This window comes from Grammomys surdaster, unplaced genomic scaffold (assembly GCF_004785775.1).
Source record: "Grammomys surdaster isolate TR1022 unplaced genomic scaffold, NIH_TR_1.0 125818, whole genome shotgun sequence".
Taxonomy (NCBI): Eukaryota; Metazoa; Chordata; class Mammalia; order Rodentia; family Muridae; genus Grammomys; species Grammomys surdaster.
Window position 1 is genome coordinate 493,319 of NW_021620648.1, and position 21,614 is coordinate 514,932.

The following is a 21,614-nucleotide window of genomic DNA, read 5'->3' on the forward strand; positions in this document are numbered from 1 at the left end:
TTGTTTTTGTTTCTTTTCTTTCCTCTCTTCCCTTCCCCTCCCTCCACCTCCCCTCCCTTCCCCTCCCCCTCCCCTCCCCTCTCCTCCTCTGACAAGGTTTCATTCTGTAACCCTGGCTGTCTGGAACTCTGGGCAGACCTGAGACCCACCTGCCTCTGCCTCCCTGTTGTTGTGATCAAAGGCAGCACCAGCATGCCTGCCTGGAGGTCAGTTCTCAAAAGGCTTGTCATAAACTGCAGAAGAGATTGAAAGCATACCACATTTGTTTTACTCTGCAGATTCTTACAGGCTTCTCCCTTATGGAGTAATTTACTTAATTCACTGTAAACATTTGGTTCTTAGACTGAGCGAGTGCTCAGAGTTTGTGTACAAAGGAGTGTCTCCCATGAGAGTCAATCAGTGATGTTCTTCACCTAATCCATTAAAAAGCTGTTGTGGCTGAGGGCTGAGGATCACTGACCAGCACGCTTGAGCCTGTGCTCACGCCCTCCCAGTACTAGCAAGGAAGAAAGAGGCTGGGGTGGGGGAGGGGGAGGGAGGGAGTGGGGGGGGAGAGAGAGGGAGAGGAAAAGAGAAAAACTAGTTTGTTAAAAGGTTTTAAGCTGTTAATTTCTTTGAATTATTCAAAAAACTGTTTTACTATTTACTCTGTAGACCTTTCTATGGTAAACGTAAATATATTCCAGTATTTCCTTATCTTTACATTCTGCCAACTCTTAAGTGCACATTTACCGCTGGGGACACTATATGCACGTAAGCTGACCTAGTATGGGAATTTCTATAAGACAGACATTGAGAAGGAACACATTCTTACTGCTTTAGGTATTTGGAAATAGAAATGGCATTGCTCTCTTGAGGTTTTCAGCCTTCCTTCCTTCCTTCCTTCCTTCCTTCCTTCCTTCCTTCCTTCCTTCCTTCCTTCCTCTCTCTTTCTTCTGTTTTCTTTTCTTTGTTCCTTTCTTTTCTTTTCTTTTTTTTTTTTTTTAGACAAGGTTTTATTCTGCACCCTTAACTGACATGGAACTCACTGTGTAGACCAGGCTGGCCTCACAGAGATCTTCCTGCCTCGGTCTCCCGAGTGCTGGGATTAAAGGTATTTATCACCATGCCAGGCTTTGTGATTTTCTCTTTATTGAACTATGTTAATATCATAAATTAGGGGAGTGTTTACATGTTGTAATATTTGGTAACTAGAATGCATACGTCATATTTGTAAACTTTGGGGAATAATATAGGCCTGCTGACAGGCCTGTCATCCCAGGTACTCTGGGGAGCAGATGCAGAAGGACCCTAAGTTTGAGGCCTGCCTGGGCAGCTTAACAACATAGAGAGTCAGGAACACTGAGAGAGTAGCTCAGTAAGGCTGGGGAATGAACGGTGCTTGAAGAGCCCACGCTGCCTTACGACGGATAAGTGATTGCCTCAGTGCTGCTTCCTGTTTCCATAAGCATTACAGAAAGTGTCTGTTCTGACTCCTTAGCATGGGGACTGATTTGACCTCTTAATTGTTTACTGGGTACAAAATAGTATTTCTTATTTTTTTTAAAGATAGGGATTCTAACCCAGGCTGGCCTCTAACCTTCTGTGTAGTTGAGGATAGCCTCATACCTCTGATCCTCTTGCCTTCTCCCCACCCCCTCTCTCTGACAGGATATCTTTATGTAGCCCTGACTGTCCTCTGTAGACCAGGCTAGCCTTGAACTCAGAGATCTGCTTGCATTCCAGCTATCTCCACCTTTCTTTACAAGAATGCCCCATCATGCCCAGTTGAGGGGCTGGGATTGAACCCAGGTTTTGTGTTTGCTAGGCAGGCACTCTGCAAATGAGCTACATCCCTATGTCTGATTTCCCTCCCTTCCTCTGAAGCAATCAACTGTAGGGTCTCATGCCAATTAACTAGGCAAGCACTTTTTTGTTTAGCTATAGATCAAACCTCTGTTTTAGGTTTTGAGTTTTTTGTTTTTCGTTTTTGGTGGGGGATGTAGTTTCCTTTTCTTTTGTGGTTTTGAGATAAATTTCTATTATGCAGCTGTAGCTGACCTGAAATTTATTGTGTAGACCAGACTGACCTTGAACTCAAAGATCTTCTTGCCTCTGCCTCCTGAGCGCTGGGATTAAAGGTGTGCCTGTGCCATCATGTCTGGCTTAGCCTATGTATTCTTTTTATATATGTAGTCATGTTTTAGAATTTTTTTCCTGTGAAATGCTGTTTTATATTTTGCCCATTTCCTATTAGCTGTATATTGATTTTTTTAAAGTTCTTTACTCTGGAAACTAACTCTTTGACATTTGTTTATATATTTTGTTTTTTTTGAGACAGGGTTTCTCTGTGTAGTCCTGGTTATCCTAGAACTAGCTCTATAGACCAGGCTGGTCTCGAACTTAAGAGATCCACCTGCATCTGCTTCCCAAGTGCTTCACCATGAGCAGCTCACCAAGTTGTTATAACAACTGTCTTCTGACAGTTCTGTAGCTTGTCTTTTCTTTTCTTATAGACTCTTGAAATCCCATAAAAACACAGAAATTGCCTGTCGTGGTGGCACACACCTTTAATCCCAGCTCTCAGGAGGCAGAGGTAGGCAGATCTCTGTGAGTTTGGGAATTCAAGACAAGCCCGGTCTATATGTTGAGTTCTAGGTTAGGCCTCCTAGAGTTATATATAATGAGACCCCGTCTTTTTAAAAAAAAAAGAAAAAGAGAAAAGAATCACTGCTTCTATAGACGGGGTATGTTGAGTAGTATCGTACTAAAGTAAATGCACAGTATAGCATACGGTAGCGGGTGTAGTAGAGTACATACATACAGCATAGTAGCATATGTAGTAGTATATATATACATACATACATAACATATATACATACATACAGCATAGTAGCATATGTAGTAAAATATATATAAATACATACATAATATATATACACACGTACAGCATAGTAGCATATGTAGTAATATATATACATACATACATAATATATATACACACGTACAGCATAGTAGCATATGTAGTAATATACATGCAAAGTCCTGGGTTTTGTTCCCTGCACTGAGGGAAGAGATTATTTTTAAGTTTAATTAAATAAAAGAAGATGGAGAAGTGCATATAATTGGGAAGTAAATCGTCCTTTTAATTGTTTTGAATTGCAGATTTGCTGTTGCTGAATCTGACTGTAATTTGGCAATTGCCTTAAACAGGAGTTACACCAAGGCTTACGCCAGACGAGGTGCTGCTCGGTTCGCTCTGAAGAAGTTAGAGGACGCCAGAAAAGGTGTTGCTTGTCTTAGGTCCCCCTGAGGTCTTCTTCAGAGATTTAGCTCACAGTACATAGAGAATACCAAGTCAAAATAGTGCTCTTTTTGCAGAACGTTTTGAACAAAGCTTGCTGTTTTGGCAATTTAAAATTTTTTTGTTTTACAATTAAAAAACATACAGGTGTGTGTGGATGCGTGCATGTTCCACCGCATGTGAGTGGAAGCGGGGAACACCTAGAGGGAGTCGACTCTCTCCTCCCATGCGTGGAAGAGGCCCAGGGATCAAACTCAAGTTGTCAGGCTTGGCAGCTGGTGCCTGGACCTGCTAAGCCCACCAGCCCTTTTATGAAATTTAAAAGATTTATTTTGGGAAAGAATGTATTATTTGCCACTGGTCAGACTTTGTTTCTTTCTTTCTTTCTTTTTTTTTTTTTTTAGGTTTTTCGAGACAGGGTTTCTCTGTATAGCCCGGGCTGTCCTGGAACTCACTCTGTAGACCAGGCTGGCCTCGTCAGAAATCCTTGTCAGCACTCAGAAATCCGCCTGCCTCTGCCTCCCAAGTGCTAGGATTAAAGGCGTGTGCCACCGCCACCACCACCCTTTGTTTCATTTTTATGTTAATTGAACATTGCCACAGCAGGTGACTCCTGCCTTCTGACCTTCAGTTGTCATCTGCACACAGGTGACATCATCTAGGTGGCTGTTGTGAGTGAGGAGACAAGCACAGCATGTTTATTAGTAAATCTGTCTTGTTATTCCATAACAAGACGTGTATAATAATTACAAAGTATAACTACAACTTACTTTGAGTGGATTTTGCTCTGTGCTTCCTGATGGCATAACCCCCTGGAGCTGGTGGACCATGGTTTGTGAAAGGACTTCCTTAGGGTTTTGTCTGCCCCGGGAGAGAATGAAAAGTATTTAGGAGCTTAATAGTTGTCATTAGTTCATTTTACTATTGAATAGTTGCTTTAGTGTCACACGTAGCTAATTTTGGTTTTGTACAAGTTGTAAAATTATCCTCCTTTTCCAAACTGGTCTCTCTTCTGTTTCACTTAGATTATGAGAAAGTATTAGAACTGGAACCAGATAACTTTGAAGCAACAAATGAGCTCAGGAAAATTAATCAGGTAAATTATAACTATTTAAGTACATTAGGTTTGACTTTTATATCATGAAGGTGAAAGTTTTTGCTTAGATTGTGGATATACTTGAGATTTTAAAAAGTTTATTTTTCTGTGTGTGAGTATTTTGCCTGTGTGCATGTGAACCTGGTGCCTGTGGTAGTCAAAAGAGCGTTGGATTTCTGAAACTAGAGCTACAGATGGTTGAGGACTGCCATATAAGTGCTAGGAATTGAACTTGGGTCTTGGAAGAACAGCCAGTGCTCTTAACCACTGAGCTATTTCGTCAGCTTTCTGCCTCCAAATAGATTCCTTTTTTAGAATTTCACTATATATAGACCAGGCTAGCTTTGAACTTGAAGCAATCATCCTGTCTCAGTCACCCAAGAATTGGAATTAGACAGAAATTTTTCTGATTTTATTTCATGTACTATGCAGTTTAACCAAACTGGTAAAGCAGAGGTAATATAGTGATACTGACCACTAACCAGAAAGTGTCTTTACAAGTTGGCTTGTTGACCCACTCATGTAAAGTAAGACTTCAAATTTTTATTTTCTTTGAATTCTATTTACAACTCCATTAAGACATTTCATTATATGTCAATTGTATTGCTATATAAAATAAAAATAAAATACAGTTTTAAGAAAAAAAGTTGACAGATTTCCAAAAGTATTGCTTATTTTCCTCCAAGGACAGTTTTAAAATTTTTTTCCTTCTTTTTTTAAAAATATTATTTTAGTTGAAAATAATTTTAAGCTGGGCAGTGGTGGCTCACGCCTCTAATCCCTGCACTTGGGAGACAGAGGCAGGCGGATTTCTGAGTTCAAGTCCAGCCTGGTCTACAGAGTGAGTTCCAGGACAGCCAGGGCTACAGAGAAACCCTGTCTCAAAAAAACCAAAAAGAAAAAAAAAAGAAAGAAAATAATTTTAAGATTTATTTTATTTTCAATTATGTGCATGTCTGTGTTGATTAATGGGCACTAGATCCTTTGGACACTTGATCTTAGCCAAAAGGCTGAGAAGCGATCCACTAGATCCTTTGGAACTGGAGGTGTAGGTGGTTGTGGACCACTGTAGGTACTGGGGACTGAATGGGTCTTCTGTAAAAGCAGCCATGACTCTGACCACCGAGCCGTCTCCAGCCCAGCTCTGGGTTACTCCCCTTACCGTGTGCTCTTCATCTCTGTGATCAATGCCTGCTTACGATGTCACTCTGCTGTGTAAGCTGCGTGTTAGTAAAGTGCTGACCTAACAGTAGGAGAATAGCGGACACAGTGGTAATCCCAGCACTCGGGGAGGGAGGCAGCAGAGCCCAAGTGTGAGGCCAGCGTGTGCTCCACAGTGAACATGAGGCCAGTCTGAGAGCACATCTCACAGGAAAGGGCGGCAGTCATTACTCAGCTGTGAGGTGAGGGTCTGCGGTGCAGGGCTCGCAGGCTCCTATTGCTTGGCCTTTCCTTAAAGCTGTAGCTGCTCTGCCATCTTGACACATAGTAAAAGAAGTACCCGTGACTGGGGAAGTGTGACCTTAAATATCATTTACTGCACATAAACTGTTGGTTACAATCTCATCTTTATAGTTGACAAGTGTGCTTTCTTATGTATTAGGTCAAATAATAACTGAACAATAAATTTGGGAAATTTTGTAATGTGATCCTAGTTATTTTATGTTTGAAAAACAGTACCTAGAATAGTGTGTGGACTATGTAGAGATTTGGCAAGTATTTGTAGATTAAGTAAATACCAACTATATTTGCTGGATACTGCTTGTTTTAACTGAAATAGGGAGAATATTACGTTTGCTTTACGTATATACATATATATTGGTTTACTTTAGTAAGTAGAAAGTGAGTTAGAATAAAAAGTATTCCAGTTATTTGAGTGTAGAGAAATTTCACTATATTTAAGTAGTTTACATTTCCAGTCTAATATAGCTGCATCTTGCGTTACTTGTTTTATTTTAGTTGAGTGCTGTGTCTCCTAGGCTCTAACATCCAAGGAAAACTCACGTCCCAAAGAAGCTACCACCGTGAGTAAGCCAGCTGCAGGAGAGAAAAAACCCACTGAAGACCAGCGGAGCAGGCAGAAGGCTATTGCAGAGAAAGACCTGGTAATCCAATGGGTTTAATCCGATGGGGTTCTGATCTGTGTGTCTGTCCAGCCGAATGTTGAGTCCCGCTTTCTTGTATTTCAGTTAAGTTCTGTCTCTAACCTCAACAACATTTTTTGTGTGTGTGTAGGAAGTGAAAGTTAAGTACACTAAAACATCTGGTGGCGTCTTACTCAACATTGGAGATACTGATACCTTATACATAAGAGTAATCCCATGCAAAATAATTATGTGAGTGTTTAGGGTTAGGGAACAATCTATATGTATTTATATGTAGGTGATTACAAATCTCATATAGAGAAAAGTTACAGTTTATTTTTATAATGTGCTTATAATTTATATAAGACTTTCTGACTCAAATTTATATATTTTCAACTGAGAAGATTTAATGGATTTTTAGGGAGGAAGTGATTTAATTATACTTTAGTATAATTTAATGTAATAGTCAGGCATGGTGGCACACACCTTTAATCATATCACTCTGGAGGCAGAATGAGGTCAAATCTCTGAGGTTAGCTAGTCTACAGAGTGAGTTCCAGGACAGCCAGTGCTATACAGAGAAATCCTATCTCAAAAAAATAAAATTAGAGTTTAAAGATACATATTTATTTTATATTTCATAAACATAAAGTACACATTTGTTTGCATGCATGTATATGTACCACCGACATAAAGTATACATTTGTTACATGCACGTATATGTACCACACACATGCCTGATGCCCTCGGAAGGCAGATGGATTACAGCTCCTATACCTGGAGTGAGTCACGCAGCCAAACCCAGGTCCTCTGCAGAGCATCAAGTGTTATTAACTTCTGAGCCATCGCTCCAGTCCCTAATTTAATGAACTTAAGAGCCTTTTGTGGGTCCACAGAGGATTCCTACAATGTTCTTAGGAAGTTACGGGTTGTAAATTATTTGATTGGTTATAAACAGAAGCTCTATTTCAATATAGTTTAACTTCTATTGGAGCTGGGAGATGGCTCACTGGCTGCGAGCACCGGACCTGGGTTGGATTCCCAGCACCCATATCATGGCTCACAGCCATTCATTATTCCAAGTTCAGGGACCTGACACCCTTTTCTGGCCTTCTTTGGCATCAGGCACACACGTGATGGGTAGACAAGCATGCAGCAAACCACCCGTACACATAAAATAAAAATAAATAAATGTCAGCATTAAAAAAAATCCACATTGTATTTAAGTATATTAGTGTTATTTAAGAGTAGGCTATGTAATCTGGTACTATGTTCTTTTACAAAAAATTGACTTTGGAGCTGGGTATGTTAGTGAATGTCTGTACGCTCAGCTCTTGGGAGGTGGAGGTTAGAGAAGCAGAAGTTCAAGGCTGTCTTCAGCTGCCTCGTGAGTTTTGATGCTCTAGTTATAGAGACCTTGTCTTAGAAAACCACCCCCGTGGGGGAATTGCATTTGTAATTGTTCTGTACAGTTTTCCCCTCTCTCTTCTATTTCCTACTTTTTCCTTACTCTTTTCTTCCTCCCCTTCCCTCCTCTCCTTTTCCCTCCCCTTCCCTCCCCCTCTTCCCTCCCCCTTTTCTCTTTTCTCCCCTCCCTTTTTCCCCTCCCCTCCTCTCCCCTCCCCTCCTCTCCCCTCCCCTCCTCTCCCCTCTCCCCCTCTCCCCTCTCTCCTCCCCTCCCCTCCCCTCCCCTCCCCTTCCTTCTTCTTGCTTTGAGTGCCAGACTCAAAACCAGGGCCTTGCACATGACAGCAAGCTTTCTGTCTATAAGCCACGCCCCAAAGCAAGCTCAGCAAGCATCTTTGATTAGTTTCTAATGTTAAGTAAGGACTTGGGATAATGTTTGGGCCTTTCCTGTTTAATTAGTAGATTACTGATGAAGTTGTAGAGTAATTGTAGTGTTTTTGTGCTGAAAAGAGAATGCTGTCATTTAAGAAAACTCATGCTAATGTATTCTGCATGTCTCATAAACTAGATTGTATTTATTCTTGAATTTTAAGTGAATGTGCTTGTGAGTGTGTGGTACGTGTGTATGTACATGTATGTGAAGCTGGGTATAATTGTGTGAGGCCAGAGATCCTCTTCCTCTGTCACTCTGCGTCATATTACTATTTTTGAGACATGGTCTCTTCTGAACTTGGAGGTTACTTGGCTAGACCTGCTGGGTAGACAAGCCTGAGCTTCTGGCTGCTGCTCCCTGGTTCTGGAGGTCAGACTCCAGGCCCTCATGCTTGCTCAGGCAGCACTTCATGCACTGGCTGTCCCATCTCTAACTAAGCTCCACTAGCAGTGAGAGGATAGTCTAACCACTGACTCAGTATCAGTGGTTTCTCTGAGATCTGAAGTGAGGTAATGGTCAGCATGTTTTGACTTTCACACCTGTCTCCAAAATAACAGGGCAATGGATTTTTCAAAGAGGGGAAGTATGAGGAAGCAATTGAATGTTACACCCGAGGGATAGCAGCAGACAGCACCAACGCCCTACTCCCCGCTAACAGAGCCATGGCCTATCTCAAGATTCACAAGTAAGTGCTGCCTACATTTTGCTTTCGGAATGAAAATTTACTGTAGATTGCAACTTTGAACAATTAATTAACAAAGTTAACTAGTTGATTTAGTATTTTTGTCATCTATCGTCTTTATTTGAATCTTTTCTCTTCTTCTAGTTTCTTCTCTTTTGCAGCGGTGCTAGGTTAGAGTTCAGGACCTCTCATGTGCTAGAGAAGTGCTTCAGTGTTGAGCCAGGCCCAAGCAGGGGATTTATTCTTAAGCAAACAGCAATGTAATTTCATTACAGTTAATGAGAGAGTGAAACAGAGAGAAGGAATGTGTGTACATGTGGTATAGTATGTCATGTTATTATCTTTACATTCTTAATAGAATTGTACAGTGTAAGAATATTGTGTGTTATTAAAAAATGATTACATTTATGTGTGTGGATTGTATGTGTGGAAGTTAGAGGACAGGTTGCAGAAATTTTTCTCTTTCTCCCACATTGGTTTGGGGATCAAACTTAGGTTATTGTGTTTATGGGCAAGGACCTCTACTTGCTGCATCATCTTATTTTTGAGGTAGGGTCACGTGTAGGGAAGTAGCAGGATATACTGCTCTTTTTGTATTCTGTGTTTATTTTTCTGGTCTATGCTTCAGGGTCACACAGTATCACAGCCTTCTCCTGTACTTGGAAGGGAGTTTTACATGTTAGAGGCTAATGTAGAGCAGAAAGTGCGTGGTCAACTTTTCGTTGAGGCTTGAGTTCCATGACTGCAAGTTAGGTGGATGGAGAACGTGGGTGAGGAGGGAACTAGTTCATTCCCAGCATGAGAGCCTAACTTTGCATCCCTACAAAAAAGCTGGCCATGGAACCGGACTCTGTAATCACAGCCCTGGAAGGAAGATCTCTGGCTTGCCAGGCTAGTAGTCTAGTCAGTCAGTGAGCTCCATGTTGAGCAAAAGACCCTTTCTCATAAAGGTGGAGCATGATCAAAGACACTTCCTGCTGACCTCACATGAATACTTAGGAACATTTACCACACCCAGAAAGAAAAAGAAAGACATTCAAGTTGTTAGTGTAGCTACTGTATAGAAGAAACATTGTATTCCTAGCTACTGTATAGAAGAAACATTGTATTCCTAGCTACTGTATAGAAGAAACATTGTATTCCTGGTTGGTTTCAGGGAGATTAGCAAGGCAACCCTGAGTTAGTGAGGAAAGGGTCTGGGAGCAGGGAAATTGTGGAACGTGGTTTGGTAAGTGGTTAGCTTCAGAAGGTGATGAGGTGCTGAGGTAATAAAGAAGTAGCCAGACTTTTGAGGCAGGGCTTTATTTAGTACTTGAAGAGAGTAGATCCAGAACAAACCTGGGTCCTCTTCATGAGGTGCCAGACTGTGGTAAAACATATAAAAAGAATGCAGTAGTATGTTGGCTGTGGTGATGTGCACCTTTAGTCCCAGTACTTGGGCGGCAGAAGTAGACTGATCTCTTGAGTTTGAGGCCAGCCTGGTCTACAGAGTAAGTTTCAGGACAGCCAGGGTTTGTCTTGAAAAAACCAAACCAAATAACAATGAAAACAAACAAAAATACTAATCAGTAGTATTGGATACAGGAATCCTGGGTCAGAGTTGGCCCCTCTAAAAGGTAGGCGCTTGGTTGCTAGAACTGGCAGCCAGCTGTGATTTGTCTCAGCAAGGGAGTCCCATACTGCTGCCTGGGGTTGGGACAGACACTTGGCATTGGAGGATGTCTAGAGCCAGCAGACATGACAGAGGTCAGAAGAAGAGGTTCCAGGGCTAAAGGCAGAGACTTCACTATTGACCTAACTATGTTTTTTATTAGTTGGTCTTTCCCATTGTCTTAAAGATTTTATAAGTTGAATTTTTCTAAGTCCACCTTACATGTACAAGTACATATTTGATATTTAATGATTTTAAATGAATAATATGAGTCTGTTGACAAAAGTTCCATCTATCTTGTTTGAGATTTTAGATCTTCAGACCAGTTGCTAGATTTGTTTCTTTCTTTTTGTCTTCCTAAATTATAGTATGGGTTTCTGGTTTATGTATACCGTGTCATGTGTCATGTTAGGCACCATGAAGGATGTTAAATGTACAGAGAGACATGTACAGTTGCTTTTAATAAACATGAAGTTTCTGAAAAGTGGGAGAGACAGAACAGGGGACAGTAATAAATAACATACACTGTGGTGCTGCTGAGGGACAGGCTGTGAGGGCACAGGCCGGAAGACACTCACAGACTGAGCAGTGTGAGGACGGACCTACGAGACGCTAACCGAGCGGCTCAGAGGAGGAACGCCCTGAGCAGGCAGATCATGCAGCCCGGGCCGTGAGCTGAGAGAATGAATTAACGCACTGGGTCTCAGCCTGTGGTTCTCACTCACCCCTGCCGGGGTTGGGCATCAGACAGGCACAGGACAGTTGATAGCTGCAGAGCTACCATTATGAAGTATCAGTGAGATGACTTTGTGTTTGGGAGTCCTCACAATATGAGGACCTGCGTCAAAGTTTCAGAGGCCACTGAGTTAGAGGCCCGTGTCCTGACATGGATGTTCAGAGTCAAAGACAAGGGTGGGAGTAAAAAGTCTGTGCTTTACATGACAAGGTGACAGAGAAGACCAAAGTCCCTCTGTGTGCTTTAAAGAATCGGCATCCTTGAAAGTGCAGGATCTGTACAAGCGTCTTAATACAGAAGGCTGGTGCAGTCGTACACAGACGTATGTTGCTTGGAGCCTGGACAAGGACAGTTTTCAGTGTGCTAAAAGGTGAAGTAAAGAGTCGGAGAAATTGTGGGTAGTGGTCCCATTGCTTAGCAGGAGGATCGGAGGAAGTTCTGGGTTGTTCCAGTTTATCTGGTCTACTGCCAAGGCCGTCTCTCCTCACTCCCTAGTCTGGTTCTCTTTCCTTTCCAGATGGCCCAAAGATTTAGTGGGAATGAGAAATGTTGAAAGATCTTTCTCCTTAAAGAAATTACTAGGCTGAGGAGAGAGGGTAGCAAGTTTTAAGCTAGCCTGGCCCATATAGTAAGACAGTAGTCTCAGACAAAACAACAAAAACTTAACTTGTGTTATGTCTTGTTTTTCTCCCATTAATTAATTTACTTTTTTTTTATTTGTGTGTGTGTGTGAGTGTGTGTATGTATGTGTGAGTGAGTGTGTGTGTGTGAGTGTGTGTGTGTGTGTGTGTGTGTGTGTATGTGTGAGATGGCATGTGAGGTGGAGGTCTGAGGACAGCTTGTGACAGCTTGGTTCTTTCCTTCCACCATGTGGGTCCCAGTACTGTATTCAGGCTGTCAGGCTTGGTAACAAGCACCTTTACCCACTGAACCGTCTTGCTAGTCCCCAGATTCTATTGTCTATAAGCTCCATGTTGTCCAGTTAGTCCTTCTGTTGTGTTCACTAGATATGAAGAAGCTGAAAGAGACTGCACACAAGCTATCTCACTAGATGGTTCCTATTCAAAAGCGTTTGCCAGAAGAGGAGCTGCAAGGACAGTTTTGGGAAAGATCAATGAGGCTAAACAAGGTAAAACTAGAATATCTGACACGCTCACCTTATCAGACTGTAGAATAACGGACACACTCACCTGATGAGACTCCAGAAGAACTGACACGATCACCTTACCAGAGATTTCTGTAGCTTCCCACAGTTCAAGGGTCCTGATTTTTGCAAAGCACACTTTGGAGATGGTGAGTCTGGAAACTAGACCTTCCATAGTGTGCTTGATTATTTATAACATACTGGGGTTAGTCCTCAAGTGAAAGGAAGGAAAATTTGAATTGTAGATGAACAGGAAAAACAAGAAATAGTCAAGAAGAGAGGGCATCAGCAGCTGGGCATTGAGATTAACATGAGAGCTACACTGATGCCTTTCCTATTCTTTTTGTTTTGGTTTGGTTTTTGGGACAGGGTCTTTTACGTAGCCCTGGAACTTGTGTGTGTAGACCAGGCTGTCCTCGAACCCTATCTTGTCTCCTGAGTGCTGGGATTAAAGGCCCGCTCCACCGCACTCGCTTGGCCTTTCTCATTCCTGACCTGTGTTTGTTTGTTTGTTTTCCCTCCTGCCCTATGACCTTGTGCTATAGGTTCCTTTTGTCAGTCTTTAGAGAACTGGCCTGGTCCAACCTGTTTTTCCCTCATTGCTTTCCCTCCTGCCCTATGACCTTGTGCTGTAGGTTCCTGTGCTGTAGGTTCCTTTCATCAGTTCTCAGAGAACTGGCCTGGTCCTACCTGTGTTTCCCTCATTGCTTTTGTCCCTTGTTCCTTCATCTTTGGTCTCATTTGTTGTTTTCTCTCTCTGTTTCTTTTGACATCTGTACTGGGGGGAAAAAAAGACAAGACAAGAACCTGTACTGGCTAGTTTTATCTAATTGACATAAGCCAGAGTCCAACTGAGAAACCGCCCCTAACCGTTTGGCCTGTAGGCAAGCTTGTGGGGCATTTTCTTGCTTGTTAATGGATAGATGAGAGCCCGGCTTACGGTGGGCAGTGCGCCCCCTGCTGGCCTGGAGGTCCTGGGTGCAAGCGACTGCACAAGCCAGGATCAAACCACTGAGTAGCACCCCTGTGGCCCTGCATCACTGCCTGCCTCTGGGTTTTGAGTTCCTGCCCTGACTTCCTCGGTGGAAGTCACCTGTGAGCTGTGAGCCGAAGTGAGCCCTGGCTTCTCTGAGCTGCATTTGGTCATGGTGTTTATCACAGCGACAGAGGCCTGGGTTTTCTCCCAGCTTCCTGGTGTCACTGGGTACAGGGTAGATTTCAGGCTTTTTCTTTCCCGGTTGTACATTTCAGTCTGCACTTCCTTTCTGAGCCAGGCATAGCTGCAGCCCGTTACTGTTTGTTTTCCCGAGTTATGGTAAGATTGCACAGCACTGATGTGCGATACCCTCTACCCTCTGAAGTGTGTATCTTCAGTGTTGTGCAACCCTCCGTCTGTCTGTATTCTAAACCGTGTGTCAGATGCTCATTGTTCATCCTCCTCTTCCCTTAGCTAGCCCGGCAACCACTGATTTCTATTAACTTGATTATTTTAATATGTATTCCTTTTTTTTTTTTTTTTTTTTTGAGACAGGATCTTACTGCTTAGGCAGGCTGGACGTGAACCCCTCAGCCCTCTTAGGGCTGGCATTTTAGGCATGTGCTACCACACCGGGCTAAGTTTGGTCATCATGGCCGTGTTGCTGGTCTGCTCCATTTAACTTAGCATGTTTTTAAGCTTTCTGTGTGCTGAGGCATCATCATAGTTTCTTTTTAAAGTGTTTTTTTGCAGTTTCTTTTTTACATTTTATTGAACATGTCCATGTCCGTGCATCCATATCACAGACACACACGTGGAAGCCAGAGGCTGACTTACAGGGAGTTCTTCCCTCCTACCATGTGGGTCCTGAGGTAGAACTCAGATCACTCAGGCCTTCGGCAGGAGAGTCTTGCTATGTTAGCCCTGGCTGGCCTAGCCTTTGCTATGTAGACCAGGCTAGGTTTGAACTCACAGCAGTCCTGCCAGTGTCTCCTAAGTACTAGGATTGCAGGTGTATGAGCACACTTGGTTTCACTGCCTTTTAAAAACTGAGCAATATTCCGGGTTATGGTGTTCTCTTGGGGGAGTTATTCCCTCGTTTATCAGGTGTGAGTGTGGTTGTGTGCAGTGCTCCTTAAATCTCTGTGTCATCTGCAAATCAAGGTGCAGTAAGAGGTCCTAGAAAATCCATGTGGACAGCTTGACAAATGTGTGCTCTCTTACTATTGCTCCCTCTAAGTGTCCCAAGTAAACCTCGCTGAGAAATGGGAGATGGCTGTTGGGTGGTGCGGGCTTTCAACCCCAGCACTTGGGTGGTAGAGACAAGGTGGGTAGGGTTCAGGTTACCTACAAAGATAGCTGGTTCAGAGACAGTCTGGGCTACGCAAGAACCTGTTACAAAAAGCCAAAATAAGTAAATAAATAAAATAAAGGGATTATTAACTAAAGATATCAAGTTTTGAATGTCGTAAAAGTAATTTTACTATTTTGTTATTTTTTTAAAATTCTCGTTAGACTTTGAAACTGTTTTACTTCTGGAACCTGGAAACAAGCAAGCATTGACCGAGCTTTCCAGAATTAAAAAGGTAGCGTTTTCTTCACCAGAGTACCATCGTATTATCTGACATACACGTTTGTTGGTTAATATAATTAACTCAAGTATTTTGATAGTTATTTCAAATTTGTTTTCAAGGAATTAATTCAGAAAGGATGCTGGGATGATGTCTTTCTTGACTCCACACAGAGACACAATGTGGTGAAAGCTGTAGATAACCCTCCTCACTGTGTGTCAGCTGTAAGTAGAGCACTTCCCTTTCCCTGCCGTGCAGTCTCACTGTCACGTCAGTGGGGTTGGAAACAAACTTGGAATTAGGAAGCTTAAAATGTATTGAAAATTCCTGATGTAACTATTTAACACTTTCAATAAATTCCTCATAGAATTTATGGACAAGAGCCAGGCGGTGGTGGCGCACACCTTTAATCCCAGCACTTGGGAGGCAGAGGCAGACAGATTTCTGAGTTCGAGGCCAGCCTGGTCTACAGAGTGAGTTCCAGGACAGCCAGGGCTACACAGAGAAACCCTGTCTCGGAAAAAAAAAAACAAAAAACAAAAAAAAAAAACAAAAAAAGAATTTATGGACAATATTAGAGGGAATTACCTGTTTTGATTTCTAGAGGAGCTTATGTTTCAGTTACACAGTTTGATGTTTGAGTCAGTTTGACATTTTGTTATCGGCTCACCTTTGTCCTCTGTCTCTGGAGTTCTGATTGATTTTGGCCGTTGATGATGCTCTCTGACGGGCTTTGTTCTGTTGGTCCTTCCATTTCTGCAATCTCGGTTGGTTCCCTGTTGGTGTCAGTTTCCTGGGTGACTCTCCTTAAGTCACTGACTACTTCATCCACTTTGGTAACTTTTCATCCATGCCTGAGCTGATGTCCGTGGTTATTTGTGTCCCTTGTGTAGTCCTTGATCCTTCTAGGGTACAGCTTAGGTTCTTTCTGGCCTTTGAGGTGTCTTGGTCATCTTTGTTCTCCTTATGATAGGGTGTCAGCCTCCGGGGGCGGGGGGTAGTGCCATGCTCCCGTGGTTTTGGTGTTTATTTTATTGTATCTGTGTGTCATTTGGATTTTAGTTTTCCCCAACTGCTGACAGCAAGAGAAGACACTGTCATCACCATGTTTCGGGTTAGGAAGGCCACTAGAGCATTGGTTGGGGGAAATTTAGTTTATATCATTTTTGCTTAGAGTTACAAATATCAGCATTTAAGTAGTGAGTGAGGGAGACAGGGAAGCAGAAAGAGCGGGTGAAGAATGCGCAGTGTTGGAGGTGTGGACAGCAGTAGAGAAAGCAGTGCACACTTAGAGAAAGGAAGGACAGACAGAAGTACCTTCTCCATGAGATGCACACTACAGTGACATAGTGTGTCACTACAATGACATAGTACAGAAGTGTAAGTACTAAAAGAGGCAGAAAAAAAATTGAAAAAACAAAACCAGTTAAAGATTAAAGTAGAGGCCAGTGAGATGGCCTCCTGGGTAAAGGTGCTTGTCACCAAGCTGACGCCCTGAGTTCAGTCTCTGGGATCTACACAGGGGGAGGCAAGAACTGACCTCCATGTGACCCCTCCCAACAGGTAAACATAATAGGAGATTAGAGGAATACAAACAGAGAGGGACAGTTGGGCAGGGAGACAGACCAGCTGTGCAGCCCTGCTGACAAGGTTAGTCCCTGGAACCCCCGTAGAGCAGGATTCTGTGATGCACATGTGTATCCCAGCACTCGGACAGAAGCTAGTCTGGAGAACACAGACAGCAGCAGCAACAAGAGAGACCACCTGTTTGGTGCTTCCTTGATACTAGGGAATGTTATTTATTAAACTGGAAAACTACTCTGCATAGCCCATCAACTTTGTAAATGTGATTGTGTAAATCTGAAGCCAGGGCTGTTTTTACCCAGCTGTTGCACACCTGGAGAATACTTAGAGTTTTACGTTGGATTCTCTCATCCAGTGCTGGCCCCTGCCTTCCCTTGTCATACTTCCCTCAGCCCACAGAACTGCTTGCTGCCAGGAGGGTCCTGTCTGTTAGGAGGATCCTGTCTGTCAGGAGGGTTCTGTCCTGGCTGTCTGTACCTTCCTCTCCCTCCCCTGTGGACTACCTGGCAGCCTGTCCTGCCCTTCCTGCTCTTGGCAGTTGACCTTTCACCTTTGTAACTGTTACTGTGCACATCCCTCGATTTCTACCTCTAGGAGCCTGGGTAGGCATAGCTTTGTATTCTCAGACATAGTATGCTCCTAAGTCTGTCTTGCCGACAAATTGAATTTATTTTTAACTGGTGTATTAGCTGTAAGAACATAGTAGTCTTTTTTTAAAATTTGTGACCTTAAGATGGGAAAACTTTTTATATGTTGATTTAAAGAATCAATTTTAATTGTTTTAGAAAGCACTCTTGAAAGTGTTTATTGAAGAAACCGGCAATTTGATACAGACTGTTGATGCAGCAGATAGTTCTGCCTCTGTCCCTGAGAGTGATCAAGCGACAGTGGCTGTGGGCACTGGAAGCAAGAAGAATTCAAGCCAGGGCGTCTCTTTGTCCGCAGGGGATACTCCGAGAGCCAAAGTGTTGAAAATAGAAGTGGTCAGTGAGACTTCAGCCCCACCGTAAGTAGTCCTGTTCCTGTCCTATAACGACCGTAACCGCACAGGCATTGCCATTACTGAGGAGAGCTCTGGCTCGATCCATGTGTGAGCAGCTAGCTGACTGACTAACGAACAAACGAGCAAACCAAGGGTCTAGTGAGCCTTTCCATCTGCACGGGAGACTGTGCTTAAGGAATGTCCTTCTTCCTTCATCAGCGGGTGTTTACAGGCGATTTAGAGACGAGCACAGTGGGTTGATTCGTGATCAGATTGATTTTGCTCATTTTCTGTCTAGAACTTCAGTATATATCTGTTTCACTGTTGAGAGACAGAGAGAATTTGATAGAAGGAAGTATCATAAAAAATGAAGAATTTAAATGTTACCATTATTGTATTCATCAATACTGCAGGCTGTGGAACACTCTTTAACTATAGTTTAGAATTGAGAGCTGAGAACAAAGAAGAGAGACTGTTTCAGGGAGGAGGGGCCTTAGCCGTGGATGCAGGGACAGGGCCGTGGTGGGAGTGGGTGTGATGGTGTGTCTGTGCAAAGCCTTCAGTGAAACATTTCCGGTTGTCTTGTGACTCAGAATTATTAATTATTGTTATTAACAACAACAACAACAACATAAAGTCCACACAGTGTCCTTACTGATGACTATGGAAAAGGTGCATACCCACTGGGGGTGGGGGGGCTTCTGATTAGTCTTATATTTCCACTCAGTGAACACATGAAGTTTGTATTTTAAACACTGGACTATAGTAGAAGTTTATTTAAGGTATTGTTTGGATTATTCAGAAATTCTGAAAAGAGTGAAGTATTTCTTCCTTCTTGAAGTATTTTGAAGCTGTGATAACTCAGATTTCTGAAAGGCTGAGTTACACCAGAGATGATCCTCTCAGAGCAGGCCAGCTCGTCCCACAGCAGGACTGCAGCCACTGCATAGCTGCACACGAGAGCTCACACACACACACACACACACTCACACACACACTGCACACACACTGCACACGCACACATTGAAAGAATCGGACACTGACAGACCGCAGATAGCAAACACAGTATTTACGAAGCCCGAGGTTAGAACTCCTGCTGCTCTCTCCTTTGGTTTTGGCGGTTCCGTTCTGTTGCTGGTTGGCTAATGCTCCGAAATCCTCCAGAGCACAGGGGGACGTGAAGCAGGCTGTGTGTCAACCTGTGAGTGAGAAGGCCTCTGTGAAGGCAGAGCAGATGCCGGGTCAGTTGGCCACTGCGGTTCTGCCTCCAGTTCCTGCCAACTCCTTCCAGCTCGAGGCTGACTTCAGACAGTTGCGAGGTTCCCCAGAGACGCTCTATCAGTATGTAAAGGTGAGGCGGGGGGGAGGGGCGGGGGGAGGGGCGGGGAGGGGCCGACAGGCAGTGCTCCTGACGGAGGTCAGAGGGTAGCTTCTGGCTGCTGCAGCAGGACCACGCTTGCTTTTTGTGTAACCCAACAGAAAATGTCTCTCCCTGCTGTGCATCATCCCGGACAGACTAGAAAACCTCATTTTCTTTTTCGAAAGTGAGCTGTGTATGAAATTCCAGGGCCTAAAATAACTTAAAGTCTAATTTCATATTCTATACCTAAGCTTTAGCTTTATTATTTACTCTTCCAACAGGGGAAGGAAACTGAAATCCTTGGGTCTTCTGTGTGTCAGGCAGTGCTGCTAGCAGTATCTGGGCATTTAGTTCCTGAAAGTGAACTTTTATTTGCCTCAAGAAAATAAGCTAGGTTGTGTGAATTTAGCAAATCATAGATTAGTATGGTCTTCTTCAAGTACAGTAACATTGCCTTACACTTTTGTAATTAACAGTCACTTTAAGTAATGTCTCGAGCAAGTGTGCTTTTATCTCTATTTGTAGTTATAGTTTGGGAGCTCTCTCATGAGGGCCCTCGCTCTTCTGTTCATGGAGTTTTCTAACAATCATACTTATTTGTGGTTGTTAATTGTGTATCTATGTGTATGAACGTGTTGGACTCCGGGAGCTGGAGATGTAGGTGGGCTGCTATGGGAGTGCTGGGAACTGAACCTGGGTCTTCTGCATGAGCTGGAAGTGCTCCGTCTCCAGGCGTTAGTCCAGTTAGGGGCCATGAGGAGCTTAGGTCTCTCTCACTTCCGTCCTTTCAGAGTTGTGTCTACGTAACTCACTATCTCATTAAATATTAATGTTTATTAATTATTCATAATGTTTGTATTTGAGCAATTACTGTATAACACATGTAATATGAATGTTGTCAAATTCAACTTTTTCTTTTTTTCCCAAGAAAATCGAACTATCTTTGTATCCGAAGTTGTTTCAGAAAAACCTAGATCCAGATGTATTCAATCAAATCATTAAAATTTTACACGACTTCTACATTGAGTAAGTTGAATTTTTTAGTTGTATTATCACATTGTAATGTCATGTCCAGTGATTTAGAACATCAATTCTTTAATCTTAATGTTTTGTACGTGGCATCGTCAGCTTCTGGTAAGATTTACTGCTATAGAAGCACTGATGGGAAAGTGTAAACGGAGAAAGACTTCTTAGAGCGCAGGATGGGGCGCCAGGCTCCCGAGGAAGGAAGATACTGTGATATCTGCTTATGCTGTTATCACACAGTCTTCCCTTGGGGAAAGGAAGTCTTTGTTGTTACTAGAAAAACCACTGCCTGGACCTGACCACTTGTGTCTATCTGTGGACTGTTTCAGGAGGGAGAAGCCAGCTCTCATCTTTGAAGTCTTAGAAAGACTTTCTCATCTGAGAAGGTTTGACATGGCGGTGATGTTTATGTCAGGACCTGAGCGAAAGCGTAAGTTCTGAGAAAGCAGGCTTTCCCCAGCTCCTCAGCCTCCTGTGCTGATGTCTGTTTTACCGTGCACAAGATAACAGTCAGTCAAACACAAAGTACGTCCAACTCACTGAAACAATCTGTGCAGCTGGAATCCATGCAGGTAGAATGTGTTGTAGTTCTTGGCAGTGTTTCAAGGGTAGGCACTGTCTTCATCCTCCCACACAGGAGGCAGCCACGGCCTGGGGGATAAGGAGAGGCCACACAGGGAGGAAGCCACTGTGCTGTGGGTTCTTCTCAGATGGTAGTCAGTGGTACAAAGGCTAGGTTCTGCCAGCCTTTGGAACAAGCCAGTGGAACAAGCAAAGGGTCCTGCGGCAGAGCTGGGTACATGGTGTGTGTGATCCCTTCTGAGAGGTGGTCCTTGAGCCTCTTTCAGCTGAGTTCTAAAGCAGGAGTCAGTTAGACAAGGGATGGGGAGCAGGAGCGTCCAGGGACCAGCACGTGCTGGAGGCCCTGCCTGGTTACAGCCGTAGCACTTAGAGCATTACCAGTGCAGTGCTGCTGTATTCTAGGGCTGGGGTCAAGAGTGCAGATGATGACCCTGAAATTTTCCCTAACTTTACTACAGGCTGCCGTAAAGTCACACTGTATGAAAACTTCAGTTATTCAGAGTTTGGGATTGTCTTAGTTAGGGTCTCACTTCTGTGAAGAGACACCATGACCAAGGCAACTCTTATAAAGGAAAATATTTAATTGAGGCTGATTTACAGGTTCAGAGGTTCAGTCCATTATCATCAAGGCAGGAAGCATGGCGGCGTCCAGTCAGGCATGGTGCTGGAGAAGGACTGAGAGTACTCCATCTTGATCCAAAGGCACTCAGGAGAAGACTGGCTCCCACATGGTTAGGAGGAGGGTCTCATTGTCCACCCCCGTAGTGACACACTTCTAACAATGCCACACCTCCTAATAGTGCCACTCCCTGGGCCAAGCATATACAAACCACCACAGAGGTCTATTTCTGTTTTTAGGTAAAAGATAAGTCATTCAGTTATAAGTATGCCAATTATTCTTTTGCAAGATTTCTTTAAATTTTTTTTTTAAATTTTATACGTATGTGCATCATGTGTGCCTGGTGCTAGGGGGCTGCAGCTAGAGTTATGGTCAGTCGTGAGCCTGTGTGTGTGCGC

The 21,614-nt window shown here is 43.2% G+C and overlaps 1 protein-coding gene across 5 annotated transcripts in view; it reads left to right on the forward strand.

Annotated features, from left to right (window-relative positions):
* The window catches only part of Rpap3 (RNA polymerase II associated protein 3), a 36,416-nt gene that overhangs the window by 11,200 nt on the left and 3,602 nt on the right, over positions 1 to 21,614 (forward strand). For 4 of the 5 annotated variants that reach the window (XM_028789376.1, XM_028789373.1, XM_028789374.1 and 1 more), the window contains exons 6-16: positions 3,145 to 3,266; positions 4,309 to 4,379; positions 6,359 to 6,484; positions 8,861 to 8,988; positions 12,380 to 12,501; positions 15,008 to 15,078; positions 15,186 to 15,287; positions 17,433 to 17,653; positions 18,794 to 18,980; positions 19,918 to 20,015; positions 20,345 to 20,445. In XM_028789376.1, the coding sequence (XP_028645209.1) occupies positions 3,145 to 3,266; positions 4,309 to 4,379; positions 6,359 to 6,484; positions 8,861 to 8,988; positions 12,380 to 12,501; positions 15,008 to 15,078; positions 15,186 to 15,287; positions 17,433 to 17,653; positions 18,794 to 18,980; positions 19,918 to 20,015; positions 20,345 to 20,445 (1,349 nt within the window). Of the gene's footprint in view, positions 1 to 3,144; positions 3,267 to 4,308; positions 4,380 to 6,358; positions 6,485 to 8,860; positions 8,989 to 12,379; positions 12,502 to 15,007; positions 15,079 to 15,185; positions 15,288 to 17,432; positions 17,654 to 18,793; positions 18,981 to 19,917; positions 20,016 to 20,344; positions 20,446 to 21,614 lie in introns of those variants that run through there. The other variant, XR_003714142.1, reaches the window with a different exon arrangement.